This window comes from Ambystoma mexicanum, chromosome 12 (assembly GCF_040938575.1).
Source record: "Ambystoma mexicanum isolate Mex_15411 chromosome 12, UKY_AmexF1_1, whole genome shotgun sequence".
Classification (NCBI taxonomy): domain Eukaryota; kingdom Metazoa; phylum Chordata; class Amphibia; order Caudata; family Ambystomatidae; genus Ambystoma; species Ambystoma mexicanum.
In genome coordinates this window covers 991,124,967-991,146,766 of record NC_090936.1, presented here as the reverse complement: position 1 = coordinate 991,146,766, position 21,800 = coordinate 991,124,967, and the positions used below count along the sequence as shown (strand labels likewise).

General features: G+C 48.2%; 1 protein-coding gene across 5 annotated transcripts in view; it reads left to right on the top strand.

Moving 5' to 3' along the window:
* The window catches only part of NCAPH2 (non-SMC condensin II complex subunit H2), an 899,214-nt gene that overhangs the window by 311,196 nt on the left and 566,218 nt on the right, over nucleotides 1–21,800 (top strand). For all 5 annotated transcript variants that reach the window (XM_069629493.1, XM_069629491.1, XM_069629492.1 and 2 more), the window contains one exon: nucleotides 18,949–19,103. In XM_069629493.1, coding sequence (XP_069485594.1) covers nucleotides 18,949–19,103 — 155 coding nt within the window. The remainder of the gene's footprint in view (nucleotides 1–18,948; nucleotides 19,104–21,800) is intronic.

Below are 21,800 nucleotides of genomic sequence, written 5' to 3'. Positions count from 1 at the left end.
CCCTTGATCCGAGGGGGGGGGGGGTGGGGAGGAGAATGCAGCTACGTGGCACAAGGCAGACTTGTGAAGAACCCTGTAGAAAAAGAACTGCCTGTAGAAAGGCAGTCCAAACCCTGTTGGAGGATAGTGGAAGTTCTAGTGCACTGGAAGACCTGATGTGTCCTCACCAGAGGTTCCCAAGGACCTCCAAAAGTTCTGGCTGGATTGGTAAGCCATGATGAAAGGCATTCCACCCGTAAACCCTGGGAAACCCTGGGAGACAACTGAAGGCAAATGACCTGTGTCGGGAGTAGAGCTGGGCGAGCCAGAGATCTCTTGTCTAGGGCCCAGTCAGGGGCTCTGGCCTGGCTCTTTGGGTCAAATGCGAGCCGAGCCAGGGGTATGGACATGTGAAACAGGAGATGTCTGTGTCAGGGGCTGAGGGGTGTAGAAAAGGGTGTGAAGGGTCTGGGAGCTGAAGAGAGGGGTGGGGGCGGTGACAAGGTTATTATTTGGATTTCATTTAATTTTTTGATCAAAAGCACTTTTACTGCATAATATAGGGCAGCAATTTCACAGCATAGCCTTTATGCCAAAATCTTATTTTATGTTGTCACTGCCAAACATCTCGGTCCTCGTTGACATCCTATCGTGCCAGTCACTCGTGGTTTTGGAACATGGGTTTAGGGATAAGGGTTGTAGTAGTCAAAGGGGATTCGGGGGTTGCAGGGGTATCCCATACATGCCAACATTCAGACACACCTGGGAGGGAAATTTCCACTTGGAAATTGGGAGACATACTTTCCCCCATAGGAATGCATTGGGGCTACAGTTATTTTAGACGGGAGACCGTGAAAAATAGCAATATTTTTCACTGAAATATCAGGAGGGTTGGCATGTATGGTATACCCTGCGTCTTTCAAAAATACATAAGTTTGTTTTGTCAAAATTACGTCCTCTTATCCGGCAGAGGTACGCTTTGTAACGTTTTTACGTGCTATGCTATAATTGCGTAAGATTTCAGCAGATTAACACGAATGTGGAAATCTCATTTATTTTCACTTTGACATCGGCAAGGCTACTTTCAATGGTAGGGGGTCTGTGAAAACCCTTTTTTGGTGCAGAAAGCATTTCGCAGTAGTTAAATCGGATATATATGTGCACATATTAGCATTACGTATCATTTGTTTTTCGATTAAATGCTTTTTGACTTCTTACGGGATGAAATCACAATGGACCCATGAAGACTTCACTTCCCTTTTTAATATTGCTGCTCCACTACCATACAACAGGAACATGCTTGCCCGACTTCGTCGCCCAACTACTTGTTGTCCCAGCCAATCAATTATTAGCTATTGGGGGTGGGACAGGAAGTCAAGCGAACATGCTCTTGTTGTTGGGTCGGCAGGAGGGTTTTGTGGCTGGCCCCTGCTTTGGTCAGGCACTGACCCAAGATGGGCAGGCACGAGCCCAGGTTTTGACCCGGCCGGTCTTGCCCATGTCTAGTCAGGAAACTGACCGAATGCAGACTGCCTGCGATGGCCCCTGAATGCGAGTGGAAGAAATGGCTACAGACCCAGGAAAAAAAACCTGTTCAGAATCCTGAGGGAACCCAGCGTCTAGGAGGGATCATTTTGTTGCTCTAGACGCAACTCGTGAGAGTTGTGCATCCCACCCAACACGACCTTAGAGATGGCTGTGGAAGTTCTGGAAAACGTGGTGAAAGCATAGAGGTGAAGGAAAGGTCAGACTGGGGGTAACTCTTGAGGGAGTATTTCCATGGATGGTTTTGATTTTGGTTATTAGCCTAGGGATGTGCACTTGAGAGTACTATTTGGTAACTCTTTGGTTGGCCACACCTTGGTACATATGTGTTAATCCATCAGATTAGTCAGGAGGCCAAATTAATAGGTTTGACCTTACTCCTTGGTAATATCATCATAGATTAGGATTGCCCAGAAGATTTGCATTTTGATTTCTAAGTGTATTAAGGTGATGTACGCTGAGCGGAACCCCCACTTTTCGTTGACCCTCCCCTGAAAATGGTTTGCTTTAGCGAATCCCTTTTGCTCTCGTGGAGTATGCATAGTCCCTGTAGGCATTTAATTGGATACACAATTATTTGTATTGCTTTCCTCCTATAGACGTCTTTTGGACAACCTTTCTTTTTGCTTTGCTGGGACTCCTGACCGGACTTTTGAAGGAAAGTGAAGCCCTTATGCTTCACTTAATTTGTCTTTTTGCACATACTTATGGGGAAACTGATCAGTCCATAAGACTATCAGTACTTCGTGAATTTCTTGTATTGTTACAATTGCACCCATCACCCTACAGTGAAGTTCTGTTGGGATACTGAGCATCCTTATAGCTTTTTCCTGTAGTGGCTTTTTGGTTACATTGACTATGTACTTAAGACAAGCTAGTGTTAGATTTTTTTTTAACCTTTTTTCGTTATGTTTCTTGTGCACTTTTGCATTTACCACAAGTGGCTAGCATCCTAAAATGGCGGTGTCAAGGTTTTTGCTTTTCCTTTGTCCTTCCTGCCCTAGCATTGCCATGTATGTGAAGCCCTTGCCCAGGGAAAGCTGCTGCTTTCTCAAGCAAAGAGGTGGCTTGTGTGCGAGCCCAGATGGGGGAGCTAAGAATGTCTGGTCCCAGTCCTGGTGCCTGAATGTTGCTGGCAGATGTTGTGGCCAGTGGCTATACATGATTGTATGTTAAACAAATCTTCACGAGATCGTGGGTTACCTCTTCTTCCTGTAGACCGTGGAGTTGAGGTTGCCAGTATGTCGATGTATTGATGGCCGATGAATGGGTAGCGCGAGAAATTAGCCCAATCCCCTCCTGACGATATAAAACAGGACGGCACTGAACCAACTCCCAACGCCACGGGTGGCACTTCTCAGAATTTGCGTGACGTCGGGACAGTGTTTCCACTGGCTGAGAAGGCTTGATGAAATCACCGATGATAACAGGGCTGAACTCAGGAACTTCCAAAAGGCAGTAAGGCACAGGTACCGGCAGGGCACAAGACAGGCAAAGGAAAGCAGACTGCAAGAAAAAGCAGTACTGACAGGAGAGTCCCCACTACAACTAGGAACCCAGACAGGACCTCCTCTACCCTAAACCAGGGATAGGCAAAGTATCAGCAATAAAGGGAAGAAAGGGTAGGAGGACCAGGAAGCAAGAAGGAAATAAGGAGATGAGGCAGGACTAGGCAGAAAAAGGTAGAACAGGAAACTGGAGGGCTGGAAAACGAGCGCCAGGACTCCAGCAGCGCATACACATTAACAACCGCGTTGAGACGCGTTGTCCCTGTGTATGCGGTGCCCTTTTATGGCCCGGGGTCAAAGCGAGGCTTGGAACGCATGTTCCGACACTGCGCATGCGCGGGACGTCGAATACTGACGATCCGCGCATGCGCAGATCCTCGCAAGATGACGGCGCCCATCCGAACCGCGGGTCGGCGTGAGGAGAGACGCCATCGCGGGTACAGCCTCCATGAAGGAGGAGACCGCTGCGGCCGTGGACCAGGGACCCCAGGACAGGTAAGTGGAGCCCGCGAGCGAGCGCGCGGCGTGACATTGTACAGCCACTGCCAGGTTGAATGGTGCAAATACTTGCCATTGGTGGACCTGGGCGAGCTTCCAGTCTGAATCTTGCATAAAAGGAGGACTCGTGCAGCAATTCTTGTTGGAGCAAAGTCCTCTATGAAGAAGAGCAGCCCGCGGACAACCCGAGGACTATGTCTGCAGTTTACCAGCGCCAATTCCAGTGAAGCTCTGTTGCTCTCTGATCTCAAGAAGACCCTCGTCAGTGCTTTTGTCCCTGGACCTGTACCAGCCTCGACCCCTGCTTGAGGTTAGTGCTGTCTCGCCCTTTTCGGAAGTGTCCCTGAACCCAACTGGAGCATGAACCAGCGCTCTCTTCTTAGCTACCTCGTGCAGCGATTGCTACATTAAGTGCGTCCTTTTACCTTTGAGAATATTCAACTTTTACTATAGGATGCCTCATCCTGTATTTTCAGCCTTCTTCCATTAGTGGAAGCTGTAATGGAACTGCAGTTTTTTTCTTGTCCCTTGAAGATTGCCTGTCACTGCCTGATTATGGTGACTCTCATTGCTATCTGTCTTCTCCGCATCCTAGCAGGGTCCTGAGACCACCTGCCCCGCAGTGGCCTTAGTTTTTATCTTTTTGTCGCCACATTCCCTTAATGACTTCCCCTTGCAATTCGAGAGTTGGGAAGGGAACCGGTATGTTTACCCCCAGATTCCTCCAGAGGCCACTACTGAGTTTCCACAATCCGTTGGGATACAATCATTGTCCGGTCAAGTAAGGCCCAGGGGTCGTAGATGCAGAGGTCACTTTCGGTTGCAGAGTTTAGTTTAGGTCGGGCACAGTGCTTAGGAATCCGTTCCACTCTTATATTCCAGTTGAAACAAAGAGAAGATGAAGTCTTCTGCGATGCAAGCAACCTCCAATATACCTCCTAGATGCGAAGACAAATTGCAAGGGGAAAGTCACCAAGGGAATGTGGTGACGGGAGATCTTCCAGAGAAGAGCACATGAGCAGATCCTGCACGACTTCCGTTGATACAAGAAGGCTAAAAATGCAAGTGCAGCATCTTGTTGTACCAGTTGAAGATCCATCATGTTCCAAGGATGCACTCTGAACGGAGACTGCTGAAGAGGGCTAACCTGGGAGAGCTTGTCAGTCCACCGTTTGGTCAAGGAGCTCTTCCGAAGGCATGGATACTTCAGAAGAGGGTTGAGACTAGTTGTTCCCACCTGCCAGAGGCCAAAGCACTGAGGGTCGTCTTGAGATCTCACAGAGGAGCAGTTCTTCACCAGGATTTCACTGGAGTTGTTGCTGGTCAGCTGCAGATCGTCCGTGACCAATCTGGAAGTTTCATCCCTTCTTCCCTGGCGGGTGGCCACCCCCTTTGATGCTAGAGAGGTGTGCCCACTCAGTAAAAGCCTCCCTAGGGGTTTGGGAAAGCAGGACCTGAATGGAGGGATTCCCCTCAAGGGGACAAGGACTCCATTCCCATGGCAATCTCTCTATATATAGGCATTATCTGCATACATTGGATTCGGAGAAACTGATGTTACCCTAGCTGTGTGGCTCAAAATGGTATTAAAAGTGCATTTGGATGTTTGGCTCGAGTCAATGCTGACCTTTATGTGGGCTTGACAGCTGAATATAAAAAACATGTCCGTTTTTGGTCACGGAGCAGGAATAAAGACGCAGTGACCCTTGAATGGAGAAGAAGGTACATTGTTCCGAGGCTGACCAGAGAGCCACGCAGAGTTGGTGCGGACAAGAGAAAGTAACCCAGGCCTTACCTAGAGGTGCGACCATGCTACACACGTGTTGGGCCCAGTCACTGATAACCGCCGCCTAAACCAGGACACGAGGCACACGAATCCTCTGCTCACAACAAGAGAGCCAAGGAATTAAGAAATGCTGAAACGAGTGGAACACATGGCCCACTCAGAAGACCAGAAAGCCATGGAGAAGGCCACCGCTCCTGAGTAGACTCTTCCTCACTGGAGCAAACCCAGCAACTTACAAGGTACCCGGGTTGCTCACAGTTAAGGGGGGGTCGAGAGAAGAGTGAGTGAAAGGGGAAGAAAGGATTACCCTAACCCGATACCAGGGGCATAAAGGCCCAGAGAGCGAGACTGAACCACATAACAATAAGGTTTACTGGGGCCCAAGAAATCCAAATGATATCCTAAAAACCAAGGGAGGCATAGGGAAATACTCCAGGGAGGTGAGACATTGGGAAAGAGACAACCAAGTGACCCAGAGGCATCCAATAACACAAGTGAAGGACAGACTTGAGGGGAGCACAGAGGTGAACCAAGTGGGGCGAAGGCACCCAAAGTGGTGGAGAGGGATCAGGGAAATACCCCTCCACATAAGACAAGTTGGCTATTCAGTCTTTTCGTGAATTTGAGACTGTTTGGTAAACGTCAAAGTTCTGAAACTTTCAGAACATTTTAAGAACTGTAAAACCTGGAGGAATTGTTTTTCCACGGGTCGCCATTTCATTTGGAACTAGGAGAGATTTGAGAGATGGTGTGAACAATTCTGAGGGCAGGGATTTCTGCCTAGTTTTCTTTTATATTTTTTTTCTAAGTGGTAGGGTAGATTAGATTAGAGTTGTGGGACAGAGGACCATTTCTTTATTTTGACTATTGACCAGTACCTTAGTATAGTTTGCTTGGAGAGGGACCCCTCTTTTAGCAATAGGACTAGAAAGGTATTTTCTTTTACGTTAGCACTTTGACAATATGTCCTCTGGTTATATATGGTGGTAGAGGTGGGATTGGTGCCACCTGTTACAAGGATGGGACCCATGTCACTTTGTGTGCGATGGAATTCTAAAATACTCAGTTTGGCTACCCCACAGTCTATGGGGTTTGACTTGCCCAGTACTGATGTGGTACACATACCCCTAAAGGGAGTCACCTAATTCCCATGGGAATTGGGAAGTATTCCCCCTTCCGCAGGGACATATATTCTTCCAGCCACCAAATACTGGCTCGCATGGAGAGTCTCGGTGGATATCATAGCAAGGGTGGTGGACCCAGATTATATAGGAGAGCTCAATGTTACCTTGTACAACCATGGATCTGACCCCATGTGGTCAAAGTTGGAGATGGTGGCACAAGGCATCTTAGAACAAGCCTTAACTCCTGTTGCCCCAAGAGGTCCAGGAGTTAAGAAACCCTACAAGGATCCCTAGGATTTGGGCAGGCTGACCTTTCCCTGGACAATAGCATAAGACCTGATTCCAAAGATCTCACCCCTTTACCCGACATGGCTTTTGCGCAGAGGAATTACCCACTTCTTGCAGAAGACTGTGCGGGTCAAAAGAGCAGTGTTGCAGTCAGGCATCAAAAAGGGTGTATTACATTGAGATACCGAGAAAGATGGCCTTCCCCTAAAGTCATTGGATAATAGCATTGGAGCTGCCCCATGCACACAACAGCTCACCAGTATAGGGAAGACCGAGAGCCAAGTGGTCCCTTGATTCTACTGGCCCGGGGTATTTTTGGATGTAAACCTGTTTTGCTCTGTGACATGTTGGAAAACGGCAGCTACTCCAGTACCATGTGCCCCATTGTAACCACACCCTAATTGAAGTCCCTTTCTCCAGCATAGGAATGTACTTTGTAGGTCCATTAGAGACATCTAAGTTGGGGAATAAATTCATCTTCATAATAGTGGACTACTTTGTACACAAAGTGTTTCCACTAAAACTATTATTTTATGACCTTTCCCTGCAGCCTGTTGCCGTGAAACTGTTCATGATCTATTGACTACATCATCAGGACTTAGGTAGTCAAACTCTCGGCGTATTTCAGAGACACCATGCACTTATTGCTGTTATTGAACGATTATTTATGGCAGGATGATTATTGCTTTGTCACGTTAGACGTTAAAGTATTGTATACTTCTATAGCGGTTCTACGTTATAACGACGAAGGAAAAAATTAGGGCCAAAGCAACATATTTTTTCCTGAATTACGAAAAAAGTACTTTTACGTCCCGTCCCCTTTCCTCCATACTGTATGGGGGTCCATTCCAAGGGACGGGAGACAGAACCTTTTTCACCAGAAAAAACCTTGCCCTTTTAGAGGCACGCAGGGTGCGGCCCAGGGAGCATGCGCTGCCCTGACTCTGCCCTCCGGCGCCACACCTCAGTCCCCTTTTCCACATCGACGGGAACGGGCCGAATTCACCAGTGCTCTTGCGTTTGGCTTCGGCCATGTAATTCCAAGCATGGATTCTTCTCTTTTCTTCTTTCTTTTTGTCATTTAGATAAATCGGTCCTCAGGCGTCATGCTCCTCCCCGGCGCATGTCGACTTGCACAGGGTTCAGCACGTGTCCAGCCTGCAACAGGCTGTTCCCAGCTTCATACCCCCACACCCTCTGCCTACCTTTTTCTTGGCCCAGACCAGGGTTGGCAAGCTTGTTCAGCGTGTGGCTCGCTGTCCTCGAAAGCGCTGAAGAACAGACTAGCCAGGTGGATTGAGCTCTTTCAGAAGTCGCCTCCAGCGGACCTCAAGAACTATGTGAAACATCGAGCCAGGCCCAAGGTAGGGCCGATGTTCATCGCATCCCACAAGGGAGACTCCTTCACTGGGATTCTCCCGCGTGGGAGGGTCCAGTCAGGTCCGGTAGCTGCACCAAGGCTGCTGCAGCTACCGGCCTTCGGGCCGAGGGATCCTCCCGGTGACAGTGTTGAGGGACCGGAAAGTTCTTTTACTGGGTCTTCACCCGAGGGGCTATGCCCTAATACCAGATTCTTTCGAGGGGGCGCCTAAGCGCAGCTCTACCGACCCACGGGTCGAGGGTTCCACACCTACCGGGCCTAGGCTCGAGGAGCAGGGTAGGCCTTGTGATCCACAAGCAAGAGTCTTGGACGAGGCTGCACCCAGCGGGCTAAGCAACACGTCGCTGGCACGTGGCAGACAGCTCGACAAAATGGTTCGCCGCGCCAGACAAAGGCTCTCGTCAGATGCCATTCCAGGAATTCGGTAAAGAACGAGTGCCAAGGTGGGACTGGCCTCAACCAGGTATGTGGCCTATAGTCTACCCCTCTTATGCGCAACTTTCCTTTGTGTCTGTATGAACAGGGTTTGCAGCGGCCTCAGCAGCCCCTGCTACCCTGTCAGCACCCCCTGCCACCACTTCAGTCACTGAGGAGGTTTTCTTAGAGCGGTTCCTCGGCCTCATGAAGTCACCTCGGATGGGCGTTTTCCTCAAGGGCGCCATCAGGGAAATCATTCCTGCCATGCTAGTGGCACCATAGACGCCTCCATCGGGCCCCCAGGCCCCGGTGCAGACACCTCCTCTGGCTCCACAGCCAACTCTGCAACCGCGGCCTCAGCCTCCGGCCGCGGTCAATGTACTCCAGTCTCCAGCTCCATCTACTCCTCCCCCACAGGATCCTTCAGATCCACAGTATACGGATGAGGAGGAGGAGCCGGACACGCCACCCTGAGCCTGGGCCTTCCACAAACGTCTTGCTGGTCTGACGGAGTACCTTGCTCTACCCCAACTCGAGGTTGAGCAGCCGGTAGAGGGGGTTCTGGCAGAAGTCCTCACATGACGTCCCTCTGCAGATCGGGAATTCCTATGCAGACCGATGTAGTCTCCCTGTCCAAGAAGGGTTTGCTCAAACCCACTCAGTCCAGTCGGTCAATTGACGCCTGAACGTCAAGTACAGGCAGATGAACGGGGATACAATCTTGCTTTCGGCCTATCCTCAGCCACACTCCTCTGTGATTGCTGCGGCATCACTATACTCCAAGCCCTGTCGTCCTCGGCCTCTTCCTCCGCAGTGCTGCTAGGCAAGGAGATGATTTGGAGGCGTATGGCAAGAAACTTTATTCCAACGCCTCTTTACATCTACGTCAAGCCACCGCCGATGCCATGCTGGCTGCCACCAACCAAAGATTATGGCGGGAAATTGCGGACTGCCTCCCGGAACTCCCCACCCAGAGCCAATCATGCTTTAAGGCGGGGCTAGCCGTGGCCAAGCTGGTGGCGCAGGACCTCATGGAATCCACAGTGGCCCATATTGATACCGCAGCCCGTGCCATCTGTATTGCCACAGACATGAGTAGGACAGCCTGGCTCCGGGCAACAAAATTCATCCCGGATGTCCAGGAACACATACTAGATCTACCGTTCGAAGGGGGGGTGACTCCTCTACAGACGAAGACCTGTACAAGAAGAGAAACAGCTCACATACAGCTAAGTCGTTATCCATCCTTACAAAGACCATGCCCAAATTGTACACTCAATCTCAGCAGCGCTCAGAAAAGGGTTGTACATACGGAGGGTTCCGCGGCTTCCAGGAACGTAGATCCAGGCAGCCAGACCGCTCGCCGTCTCAAAACTGGCGCGAGCAACCGGGAGGGGTGGGGGGGAGAAGAGTAAGGGCTTTTTGCAGTCCCCCCTCCTCAGCGATAGCCTCTGAGGGAAAGCAGGTATGACACGCCCCTTCGGGTCCACATGTCCCCAGTGCAGGGCATGCTTGCTCTCCATGCACATTTCTGGCACCAGAATTTTGCGGGCCCTTGGATCCTGTCTGTAGTATCCACGGGGTTCCGCCTTCCTATCCCAGCCTCTCCTCCCTCCTCCCCTCCACTCCCACAGGTTGGGACAGCAACTCTTTTGGCGGAGATCCCGTTGCTCGTAGAGAACCAGGCAGTGGAGGAAGTCTCAGCCTCCCAGCGAGGCTTTGGCTTTTACTCAAGGATTTTTGCCATTCAGAAGAAGAACCAAGTGGGCCTGAGAGTTGTGCTGGACCTTTCCACCCTCAACCTTACCCCTGCAAAAATTCAAGATGGTTACGCCAGCTTTTATAGTGGAGACATTGGACAAGGGAGACTGGATGTGCTCCCTGCATCTGAGGGACGCTTACCTACACGTCCCGATTTGGCAGCCCCATTGTTCTTTCCTACGGTTCAGGATCATGGGCTGCCATTTCCACTAAAAGGTCCTCCCTTTTGGCCTCAACTCGGCCCACACGGTCTTTACCAGACTCATGAATGCAGTGGCGGCCCTTCTCAGAGCCTCCACATCTACCCATACCTAGACGACTGGCTCGTCAGGGCTACATCTCCGGAAGCGGTTCACCACTCTTCCCATGCCCTTATGAACACACTGCACGATCTGGGCTTCTCTCTCAATCTCAAGAAGCCGCAGCTGCAGCCCACGCAGAATCTAACATTCTTGGGCCTTATCTGGGACACGTGCTCCGAGAAGGTCTTCCCTTCGGAGGACAAAATCTCGGCCATCAAGAGGGCCACCACCCACCTCCTCAGCAGAGAAGTTACCTCGGCTTGGTGGTACCAACATCTCCTGGGTTTTCTGGCAGTCATCCTATTAGCCGTTCCGCAAATGAGACTAAGAATGAGGAGGATTCAGCTGCACTTCGCAGCCTCATGGAACCAGGAGCGGGGCTCTCAATCCGAGATGATCGATGTTCCACCATCTCTCCACCCGGACCTCACGTTGTGGACCAGAGACTGCAACCTGCGGATGGGGCAAGCCCTTCTGGCCGCCCACTCCTCAGGCCACCATCACCACGGACTCCTCGCTCGAGGGCTGGGGAGCCACCCTGGACGAACTCTTGGTCCACGGCAACTGGACTTGACAGGAGCAGGAATGCCACATCAATTGGCTAGAGCTGAACACCATCTGGCTGGCTCTCAGGGCATTCCTACCACTTCTCAGGGGCAAGGTTGTCCTCATCCTGACGGACAACTCGACCACCATGTACTACGTCAACAAGCAGGGAGGCACCAGATCCCCACTCTGTGCAGATTGGCGATCAGCATGTGGGAATAGGCCCTGGAAAATGACATTTACCTCACGGCAGTACACCTCCCGGGGGAATCCAACCTGGAAGCGGACAGGCTCAGCAGGCTGGGAGCGGACAATTACGTATGGCAGCTAAACAACCTTGTTGTTCAGATCTTCAACAGGTGGGTTCACCCCGAGGTGGATGTCTTTGCCACCTGGCACAACAAGAAGTGTCCCAGTTCGCATCCTGGGAAGGTCGGGCCCCGTCTCTCTGGGTGACGCATTTCACCTGCAGTGGACCGGCATGAAAGCCTACGCCTTTCCGCCCACTCCCCTGATTCATAGGGTAATTCGCAAAATCAAGGAGTCTCATCAACTCCTCATCATCCTAATAGCTCCATGATGGCCGGCCATCCATGGTTTTTGGAGCTGCTCAGCCTCTCGGAGGTGCCCCGATTCACCTCACGATGGGCCCAGCACATCTTCTGGTACAGCAGGGGGGCAGTCATCCACCCTGCGCCAGGGAAGCTAGCCCTCACAGCATGGTACCTGAGCTGGTAACGCTTCTGCACCTTAGCCTCTCACAGGCCAATCTGAAGATCATACTAGGCACCAGGAGCAAAGCTACCAGTGCCCAGTACAAAAGCAAATGGACCAGATTCTCCCACTGTGCAGACTTCAAGGGGATCGACCCCCCCCCCCCAATGGCATGCACCTTGGATGACATGCTCTGCTTTTCGGCGCACCTCGCCCATTCAGGCATGCAGGTGGACACCTGCCGCACATACCTCGCAGCCATTGGGGCTTACAGCTCGGAGAAGGGCACTTTTTCCTCCTCCAACCCTATCGTCAAACATCTGACGGGACTTGCGAGGCTCTACCCGCCCGTCAAGAGACAGCACCCGGTGTGGGACCGTAACATAGTCATGGGCGCCCTGGCGCACAAACCGTTTGAGCCAATGGCGTCAGTGGACATCAGGCTGGTCACCATCAAGACAGCCTTACTAGTCGGTCTTACTTCAGCTCGTAGAGTCAGCGAAATACAGGTGCTGGTTGCCTCGGAACCATATACTACCTTTTCACAAGGACAAGGTAGTTCTGCGGCCGCACCCGGCATTTCTGCCCAAGGTTCCATCTGCTTTGCACTTGAACGAGGAAATAGTCCTGCCAATGTTTTTCCCCGATCCCAAGGATGAAGCACAGAGAGTGTTGCACTGCCTGGATGTCGGTCGTGCCCTGAAATTCTACTTGGACAGGACCAAGGACTTCCGCTAATTAGACACACTGTTTGTCACTTTCGGAGGCTCAAGACCAGGCTATCAGGCCTCTAAGGCTTCCATATCCCGCTGGATGGTCTCTGCCATCAAAGAAGCTTACAAGGGCCAGCACAAGCCGCTCCCAGCCAACATGCATGCCCACGCAGTCGGGGCCAGAGCAACGGTCATCGCGTTCCAGCGCCATGTCCCTTGGAAGCTCATAAGCAGGGCGGGCACGTGGTCCTCTCCCTCGGCTTCCTGCAAGCATTACTGTTTGGATGCCGGCTCTAGATCTGACGCGGCTTTCGGATAGGCGTTCGGATAGGCGGTTCTCTAGAACCTTTTTGCTTAAGGAGGGTCTCCTCTACACCCTGCGGCTACAATCAGTTGTAATCGCCCATACAGTATGGAGGAAAGGGGACGGGACGTAAGAGTAATTATAAGTTACTCACCATAGTGGCTAATGTACTCTTAGTCCATACTCCCCTTTCCTCCATATGTCCCACCAACCTCCCCCTAATAATACTGGTGTCATTAGGTAATGTTAAATATATTGTCGACGCGTCAATGGGGACTGAGGTGTGGCGGCGGAGTCAGGGCAGCGCATGCTCCCAGGGCCGCACCCCAGCGCGCCTCTAAATATAAAGGGGAAGGTTTTTTCTGGTGTAAAAGGTTCTTTTTCCCGTCCCTTGGAAGGGAAGCCCATACAGTATGGAGGAAAGGGGACTATGGACTAAGGGTACGGTAGTCACTACGGTGAGTAACTTATAATTTTTTTCAGTTATTTAATGCGTGGGAGAATCATGTGGCCCCCTTCCATATTCCTCTCACACTTTTGTTATACCCTTACCCAACCCATTATCTATTTTTTAAATGGTAACAAAATACCACAAAAATTCAGCCAAAAAAACTTGTTCTTTTCTGCCTCTGATTTCTTTTTTGTATTTGTTTTTTCTATACGATACCATTATAGCACATGACCTAGCATTAAAGACTATTGAATACACTTATGCAAATAGACTTCATATTCAGCGCATCTGGCAATGTTAAATGATATGTTGGAATTCACATTGAGCAACAAAAACATACTCTTTAATTGTGGAATCTATAAACCGATTAGAGGGGTTGCCATGGGTGCGATTTATGCACCTTCCCTGGCAAGCCTTTTTTATGGGTTTCTACAAAAAGTTAATGTTATAGCAAACTATGACTTTACTTCACATTTCATGATGTGGTATTCCTTTATAAACTATATATCCCTGATGTGGAAGGGAAATGGAGGAATTTCCAACTGTTTGTTACCTACTTTACCTCTTAACAGCTTTGGTATTAAACTTACCTGTACCACACAACTGAAAGAAATGAACTTCTTAGATTTGCATTTATATATAGAAGTGACTAGGATACTGTGAGAAACCTAAGGGTATTCTCCCATGTAGGCCCCGAGAATCCTCTATCCAGGTGGCCAGGGGAGGGCCATTGCTTTTGGATCCCAATCCTGGTGGTGGAAAAGCGAGGGAGATCACCTGGGTAGGGGGAAACGGGGTTGCTCTTAGGAGAATACCCTAGGGGAGACAGAGTATTCTAGTGGGACAGTAGGTGCAGAAATCCTAGAAGCCTTTGTGGGGTATGCAGGCCCCATCATCCCCAGCCCAAGGAAAAGACAACCAGTTTGTCCCATAGCAACCCTAGGGAAAGGTGGAAGCAAGGTGAGACAAACAGTCTCTATCTCTTTGTCCTTTCCAAATCCTAGGAGGGGTCTTAAGGGCCAGTGCTTGCATATTCGAGCAAGTGACATGGGGAATAAGTAATAAAAAGGGATTCATCTCTCGTTTAACAAAGTAGGGTCAAGGGTCTTCTCTCTAGTCTTTACCAATCACCTTGTAATAACCTAACCCACCAATGTCAAGTCCGATCTCCCCTTCCCCATTTCCACTAAATACTGAGACGAGGAAGAGGCAACTAGGATTGGTAAGGATTACCTATAGGAATAACATGGGGAAGGTAAGGGAAACCTACCATAGAAAAAATTGAAGTTGTCCCACTAATAGTCGGGCAGGGTCAGGCATTCATTAGAAACCATTCACACTGGACTCCACTTGACTGGTCTTTTCACTATAAAAGGTGTGGTCTGAAACAGGTTATGAGCGAGTAGGAGAACGAATTGGGAGTAAAGTCCAGCCACCAGTATTACCCAGGACCAGAGATCTGGGATGCCGAGACTGCTGTGCAAAAGGGCAGAAGCCTGGGGAGGGAGCCGTGTCTCCAGAGAGACAAGAAGGGTACATACACGGGAGCCGAGAGGCGTGCTGGTGCCCCACAGAACCTGTTTGTGAATGCTCGTTCTCCTGGGTCGGTGAGACAACCCAGGAGTGTCCAAGGGGCAGGTGGGTGAGACCCTGACCACAGAGCGAAGAGTTGGAGTCAAGCGGTGGCGCAGAAGTCCGCTCAGTGAGTCGAAGCTTTTGCCGAGCCGGGTTTTGAAGAGCACAAGGTAACTCCATCGCGTAGGAAAGAAGCATGCGTTTGAGTAGGCGTTTATAGACTTGATTGGAAAACTCTGACAAAGATACAAGTAACAGTGTAGCATTGTAAGCATGAGACACGCTTGTGTGTTGGACTGAAACAAGTTGAGAGAAAGAGGGACGGAAGCCTGTGGAGAAGGTGCAAGAGGCACGAAGGAAAGGACAATATGGAAAGGGTGCAAGGGTCCCGAAAAGAAAGAAAAGCAGGCGTAACAGTGAGCAAAAGCATGCAAGCGGCACAAGCAAGATTAGAAAGAAAGGTCAGTGCAAGTGTTCACGGAAATGACGAAGGAACATAGGAAAATTGTGCCGGAAGCACCTGAAGTTAACATTTTTAAAAGGAAGTGAAAGTAACTAAGAGCGGGGCGAAGGGTCCGAGTGGTTGCGCTGAGGGAAAAGTAAAGCGCCTACAGTAGTGTATATGAGAAAAGGCACATCCTGACCAGCTGCTTTGTGTTTTGAAAGCCGGAAGGGAACCCATAGGAGCCTATTGAAGAAACTGACTGTGTTTTTGCATTGAAAGCTGAAAGTGAACAAGTTAAAGCTTGGGGAAGGGAACCCCAATGAACTCTTGAGACAATGGAGGTGTTTGAATTCACTATGAGGGCCCTGTGGAGAAGGTCGTACGAACAGCCCTGGTGAGTATACCCCTCTTTGTGACGTTGACCAAATTGCACCTGGTTAGAAGAACACCTGAAAACAACCTTAATTTCAACATTTTTGTTGAACCACTGTTTTTTCCTTTCCAAGAAACTTCCTATCACATTTTTGTACAGCATGATGGCAAGCATAGGTTTAGTCACAGACTTTTATTTTGGACTATTGTACGACGACTGCCATTAGAAACATCAGTTAAGGGAACCATACTTTTAAAGTTGGGGCTAGTCGGGCATTCCACCACCCCAGGAACCTTTGTAAATGAAGGTTTTAAAACGAATACATCGGAGTCTGTGTCTCTCTTGATTCCATGCCTATCTCACAATACAATCGTCTACATTTGGGAAACACGCAGTAACAGATTTGGTACTCCTTGGCACTAGTCATCAGAAGAGTGTTATCAATAATATATCGACAAAGGAATATATACAGAAAGTCTGAATTGTAGCATCCTTCCGGCAGGAGTGCACAATACTTACTGAGAGATTTTTATTTTTAGAATGTTATGTCAAAAGAAATCCAAACTGCTCAGGAAAGTGGGCTCAATAAGGTTAGGAAGGATCTTTTGATACCAAGAAATGGGGCAATTAATACAGACTGAGAATGATCATACATTATTCTACTGTCGGTTATGTCATTTATAATATTTTTAGAAAACATTGGCATTTATTAACGCTCGGCCTAGTACTTCAACAAAACTTTTTGAATGATGAATTGACTTTTGAGTTTACCGGATTGCCAGCTTTGAAATCTGTTCCATTCCCACCATATATGAGATAACCAGAAAGGCCGAAAAGGACGTGGTTGCAGAATAATTTGACAGGGTTACATAGGTGTGGCACAGGTAATCAATGTCAATTTGCTTTTCCCTGTAACAAGTTGGAAATTTAAATAATCCATTTGTAATTGGAGAATATATCAATTGTTGTGCAAAGTTTATGGTTAGTGATCATGCGTTTGTGGTCGAATTTATCTAGCAAGTACCGTATGTAAATTATGTATACAGACATTTGAATTCAAGAACGAGTCAAGATCTGAGACTACCTTTAGCAGTTCATTGGCAAGAAATTCACAAATGGATCTCATGAAATATGTCAAGTGTGTTGGTCTACAAATGGTTCCCAGTGACCTAAGAGATGACCGAGAATGGGGTCTACGGCAACTTGAAGCCAGATATATTTGTAAATATCGAACTGTGATTCAGGGACTCCACTCTGACCATGAGATGAGTGTTTTTCTCTAAACACATCAGTCTTTGAATTATGCAGTGTCAATTTTAATGTATGGAGGTTTGAGACTGGATTTATTTGTTTATCATTGAATTGTTAATTGGGGAACTTAATTTTGTCCAGCATGGGGTCTGGCTTGGATTCACATGCTCATGAATGTTCCCTATTTTTGTTTGTGTTTATATAGCGCTTTACGCCAAAGCGCTTTACATTATAACAAGAATACAATAACAGTAGAAGCAATTGCAAATATGAGTCAAACCAGTAATACAGCAATTAGAACAATTTGCCAGTGAAGATAAATGAGGCAAGAGGGGGTGTAGAGGGGAAGAAAGTGGGGAACAGGAAGTGGAATAAGCTGAAGGCGAGAGAGGATGGGAGGGGACTTAAGAGGAAACAAAGCAGGGAGAGATGGGTAAGAAGAGGATAAAACGGGGGGCGGGGTGGGAGAGCAGAAGGTGGAGGAGGGAATGAGAGTATCAGGGAGTGGAGAAGGAGAGATTTTAAGGAGACACAAAAGGAGGAATAGGTTGGGATGGAATGGATAGTCAGGCTGGGAATCCTTGGTAAAAGAAAAAAGTTTCACTTTCACTTAAACTTTTTCTCCCTAAACCAATCACTGTCCTCTGGGTGATACTGCCCCCATCCAATGACAGTCCTCGCCCTAAGCCCCTCGTCTGGCAGCCATTTTCAGATTTTTCACACACGCTGCAGTGTTGGGAGTTCTCGAGTTTGCTCTCCGAGCTATTTGTAAGTTTATCCATGTTTTAGATGGAACAAGTTCTATTTTTGTTTTCAAAGAAACCAGTGTGCTCTTTTCTTCATCTGCCGACAGCAGAGACTTGTCTGTTTCAAGCTGTCATCTGTTCTTATCATGATTATGTTCTTGCTGCATGAAATATTACCATCTGCGCCAGGATACGATTGTTTGTTGTGTGCATGTTACAAATGTTTCAAAATTGAAATTCTAAAATTCAGTTCTGCGCCCCTCAAGGGCAAAGATCCATTGAAGATTCTACAATGCCTCTTGGGCCTACTTCGCACTGTCCGACCATGATGCAGAAGGAGGGAAGGTCCCTCTTCAGGCCCTGCACCAAAAGCTGGCTGCGGAATGTGTTTGTGGAGGACAAGCACCTGCAATGCCTCTACCAGGACCACAAGGAAGTAGAGTGCGAGATATGCCTCAGTTTTTCCTGAAAAATTACAAAGGACAGACATTGTAGGCTGGTGGCATGGCTTTAACGCCAAGTCCTCTGACCCGTGCTCCGAGCACGGTCATGCCTTGCACAGGGCTGGCCGGTCAATATTTTCCTAGAGGTTTTACTTGGTGTGTTTTTTAAAGGCCTAATAAATCATTGCTCATTTTTGTAGTTGCCCTCTCCAACTGGAATTATTAGTGTTCTGTGTACTTATTGAAGCCCTAGATCACTTGCAGTCCTCCTGAGCCTAAACCTTCCCGCCCTACCTTACCTTGGTTGGGTTTGGCTAATTCTCTCTTTATTTACATCATAATAGGTTGGCATTTCAAAATCTACCTGAGTTGATTTTGGAAATCCATCTGAATACATTTCAACCAACCTGCCCTTAAACTGAGATTAGAGTTCATTTTGTTCGGACACTGTGAACCATGTATGGTGTGCCAATGCTCTGCCTACCACACTGGTCATACTTAAGATAAGGACACTAACTGGGTAGAGGGAGAGGTTCAGTGCAAGCAAAGCGTCCAGTGTGTAAGGCTTGGATCCTTAATTGATTGGGCTGTTTTTAGCTATAGTCCTATGGTGGGTTGTGTACACGTGTTTCAATGTGTGTGTGGCTGAGAAATGTGGTGCTGATTATGTTGGGGGTGAAATGTTATGCTTGTTGTCTTTGGATGGGTGCCTTGGTATTTTTGATGTGGAGTTGGAGGAGTTTGGCAATGTGACATTGGTGCTTGTTGAACAATTTTTCTTTTCTTTTCTTTTGTTAGCCGGAAAGGTGAAGTCCTGGCCAGCAGGAAAGACTTCCGTATGAACAGCTGCACCCCTCATGGATGTGGTGCCTTCATGCTGGTGTTGGCAGAAATATCACCTACGCATTTTCATTACCAGATGGAACAAATGGAAACAAACCGTAATACTGCAGGTATATTCCTTTTCGGATAAACTCATCCACTGACTTCTTGCTTCTTTCTGACTATTTGCATGGCACACAAAGTTTTGCTCCAGAACTTTTCAAAGCCATGCATTTAGTGGTACTCTGATGCACTTAATCTTGCAGGCACAGCACAGTTTTAGATGGAATTTCAGAACCACTGCTGGTCTAGGGTCCTGGTAATCCACCATCGGTGGACCTGCATGGATTAACACAAAAGAGTCATCAAACTCTAACTTGTATGTGTGACGCATCTGGCGAAGTCGACACCAGACCACGGGGGAGAGTAGTCGTCCCCCATGTGGCCAGGGGAAGGGCAGTGGTTACCTGACTCCAACCTTGGGGGCGACTATCTGCGAGAGGACCACATGGGCGAGTGGAAGACCAACCCCGGTGGGGTTAAAATGGCTCAGTAGAAAAAGACCTGTCATACCCCCTCCCCACCTTTTGAGGGATAATAGTCACCAGGAATTGCCTTTCCAGCTATGTATGGCATATTGTAATATGGAACTTCCGGGTTAAAAACCATAGACAAAACACATACCTGTTCCTATGGGCCCACTTGGACGAGGAAGAGAGCCAGAGTAATGAAGTACATGCCTGCTGAGAACCACACAGTGTAGGCTTTTTCCGAACAGCTGACCAATGCAGGAACTTTAAAACACCCGACAAGCCAGGAAGATGGAGAAGCACCATACCCAAGGCCAGCTGGGAAACCAGAGGGACGCCGAGCAGACTGGAGAGCAGGCGAGATTGTCTCAGTGTCGGATGAGTAGGCTCTGAGACTGGAGGTCCGTGGTGCGGAAGCAAAGAGCAAGGCATGCTCTACTGGGCGAGCCGCTGCAGTGCGAGGACCAGAGAGCCTACACAACGCTGGCTAGAAGATGAAGCTTACCACTGGGCAACATACAGACCATGGAGAACGCTGAAGCAGCCAGGAGAGGGGGGCACTGGGGTGCTTTGAGGCGTACACCGCACGCCAATTGAAAGTAATTGCAAATACTAGGCGAACCTGAGTTGGGGAGCTGAGTGAACCTCGCGAGCATGTGAAGTTCTGAATGAAAGGCAGCCAAAGTTCCAGTACTCGAAAGGAAAATAATATGAACATATGAGTGTTACAAAATTGCCAAAGTCCTTGCAGGAGAGTATACTAGGCAATTTGAATGCAAGTCTGGGACCTGCACCCACAATACAAGTAGCTGAGTCTTAACCACCAGGCCCCTTTTGTTTGACTCAGGAGACTCACCCCTAGACTGTGTTGAATACAAACGGGGAAAGAAAGCAAGTCTTTACAAGGATTGAAAAGACCAAGCAGGAAAAGAACTACTACTTGGTCTTTCTTTTGTGAGCTTGATGAGCGAGCATCCCTTTCTACCGAGAGAGGAGGGTCATCTCTCCACAAGGCAACCCATTCCCAATTATTTAAAAGTAGTTGAAAGACCAATAGCATGGAAATACGTCCTTGACATTTTGGGTTAAACTTGTAAACCACAATGCTGAACGCAAGCAGGAGGAGAATGTAAAGAAACCTTTCAAATATGTGTAACCCCGGGGAAGAGAAAACATTTCCTTGAAAATGATTGTAAGGAGAAGAAAGACAATCTCTTGATATGAAATACTTTCCATATATTTAAAGTGGTCGAAAGGCTGAGAGGAGGCGAGCACCCTCTTGGTGCTTATGAGACCGTGAACTGTGAAATAATTAAGAAACATGGGGGAAGGAAATGCCCTTCCAATGATGCTGGAACGTTCGGTTGTTTATTTCTTTGACACTCCTTTGGAACTTTGCGTTTAACTTGTAAACTACAGCTGCGAGTGGCAGCTAGAGAATATTCAGCCCTTTTGCACTTTGATGGATAGGTTTAGCGTGTGAGGGTCAGCGTAGGGTTTTGGACATTGGATGGAAGACTTACTTTGGACATCTTGACAGAGACTAGTTACTTTTGTTGAGGCAGGAAAACCTCTCCTGGTGTTGGGGAAAGCGAGGCTTTTCTCCAACACATTTCCTATAGTAAAGGTTTATAGCAATCAACAGTATACCTCTGTGTCATTCTTTCTCACGATTCCTCACGGTAGAGTGACTGAGCAGTAAGGCTTAGACCAAGTAGATCAGGATATTTGTATAAAGTACAGTTAACCTACACTATACTTTGCGAAGCAAATGGGTGCCGAAAGCTAGAGTACTACAAGAAACCACCATATACAAATTTACAATCACGCTAAAGGTGGGCAATTGGAACATTCACCACAGTTTAGAGCAGTTCAATTTAATACTGTTAGAAGAGCTAAAGTTAGAGGCGTTTGTTTTTCTCTCACTGCTTATGAAATTACAGGGCATCACCAGCACACTAATGCAACGTAATACAACTAACCATATCCTCAAAACTAGTATTCGACAAAGTTATAGGTAAGCATCCAAGGTCTGGATAAATTGAGAGAATTTTAAGAATCCAAGTTCTCCCATGGGAAAAAGGGCTTAATTTGGTTGTCCGGTAGTGAGAAATATCGTAATTTGGAGATTGTATGTTTCCAACTAATACAAGGGGCTGGCTGTCCCCCATACAACATTCCTATACCCCGGTTCCAACATCAAAGGTAAGAGTTGCTGCAGTGTAAGACTTTGGCCAAGAATTTAACTGAATGGGGGAAGTGCATGTATGCCAACCATTCACCTCGAACCTCAATCAG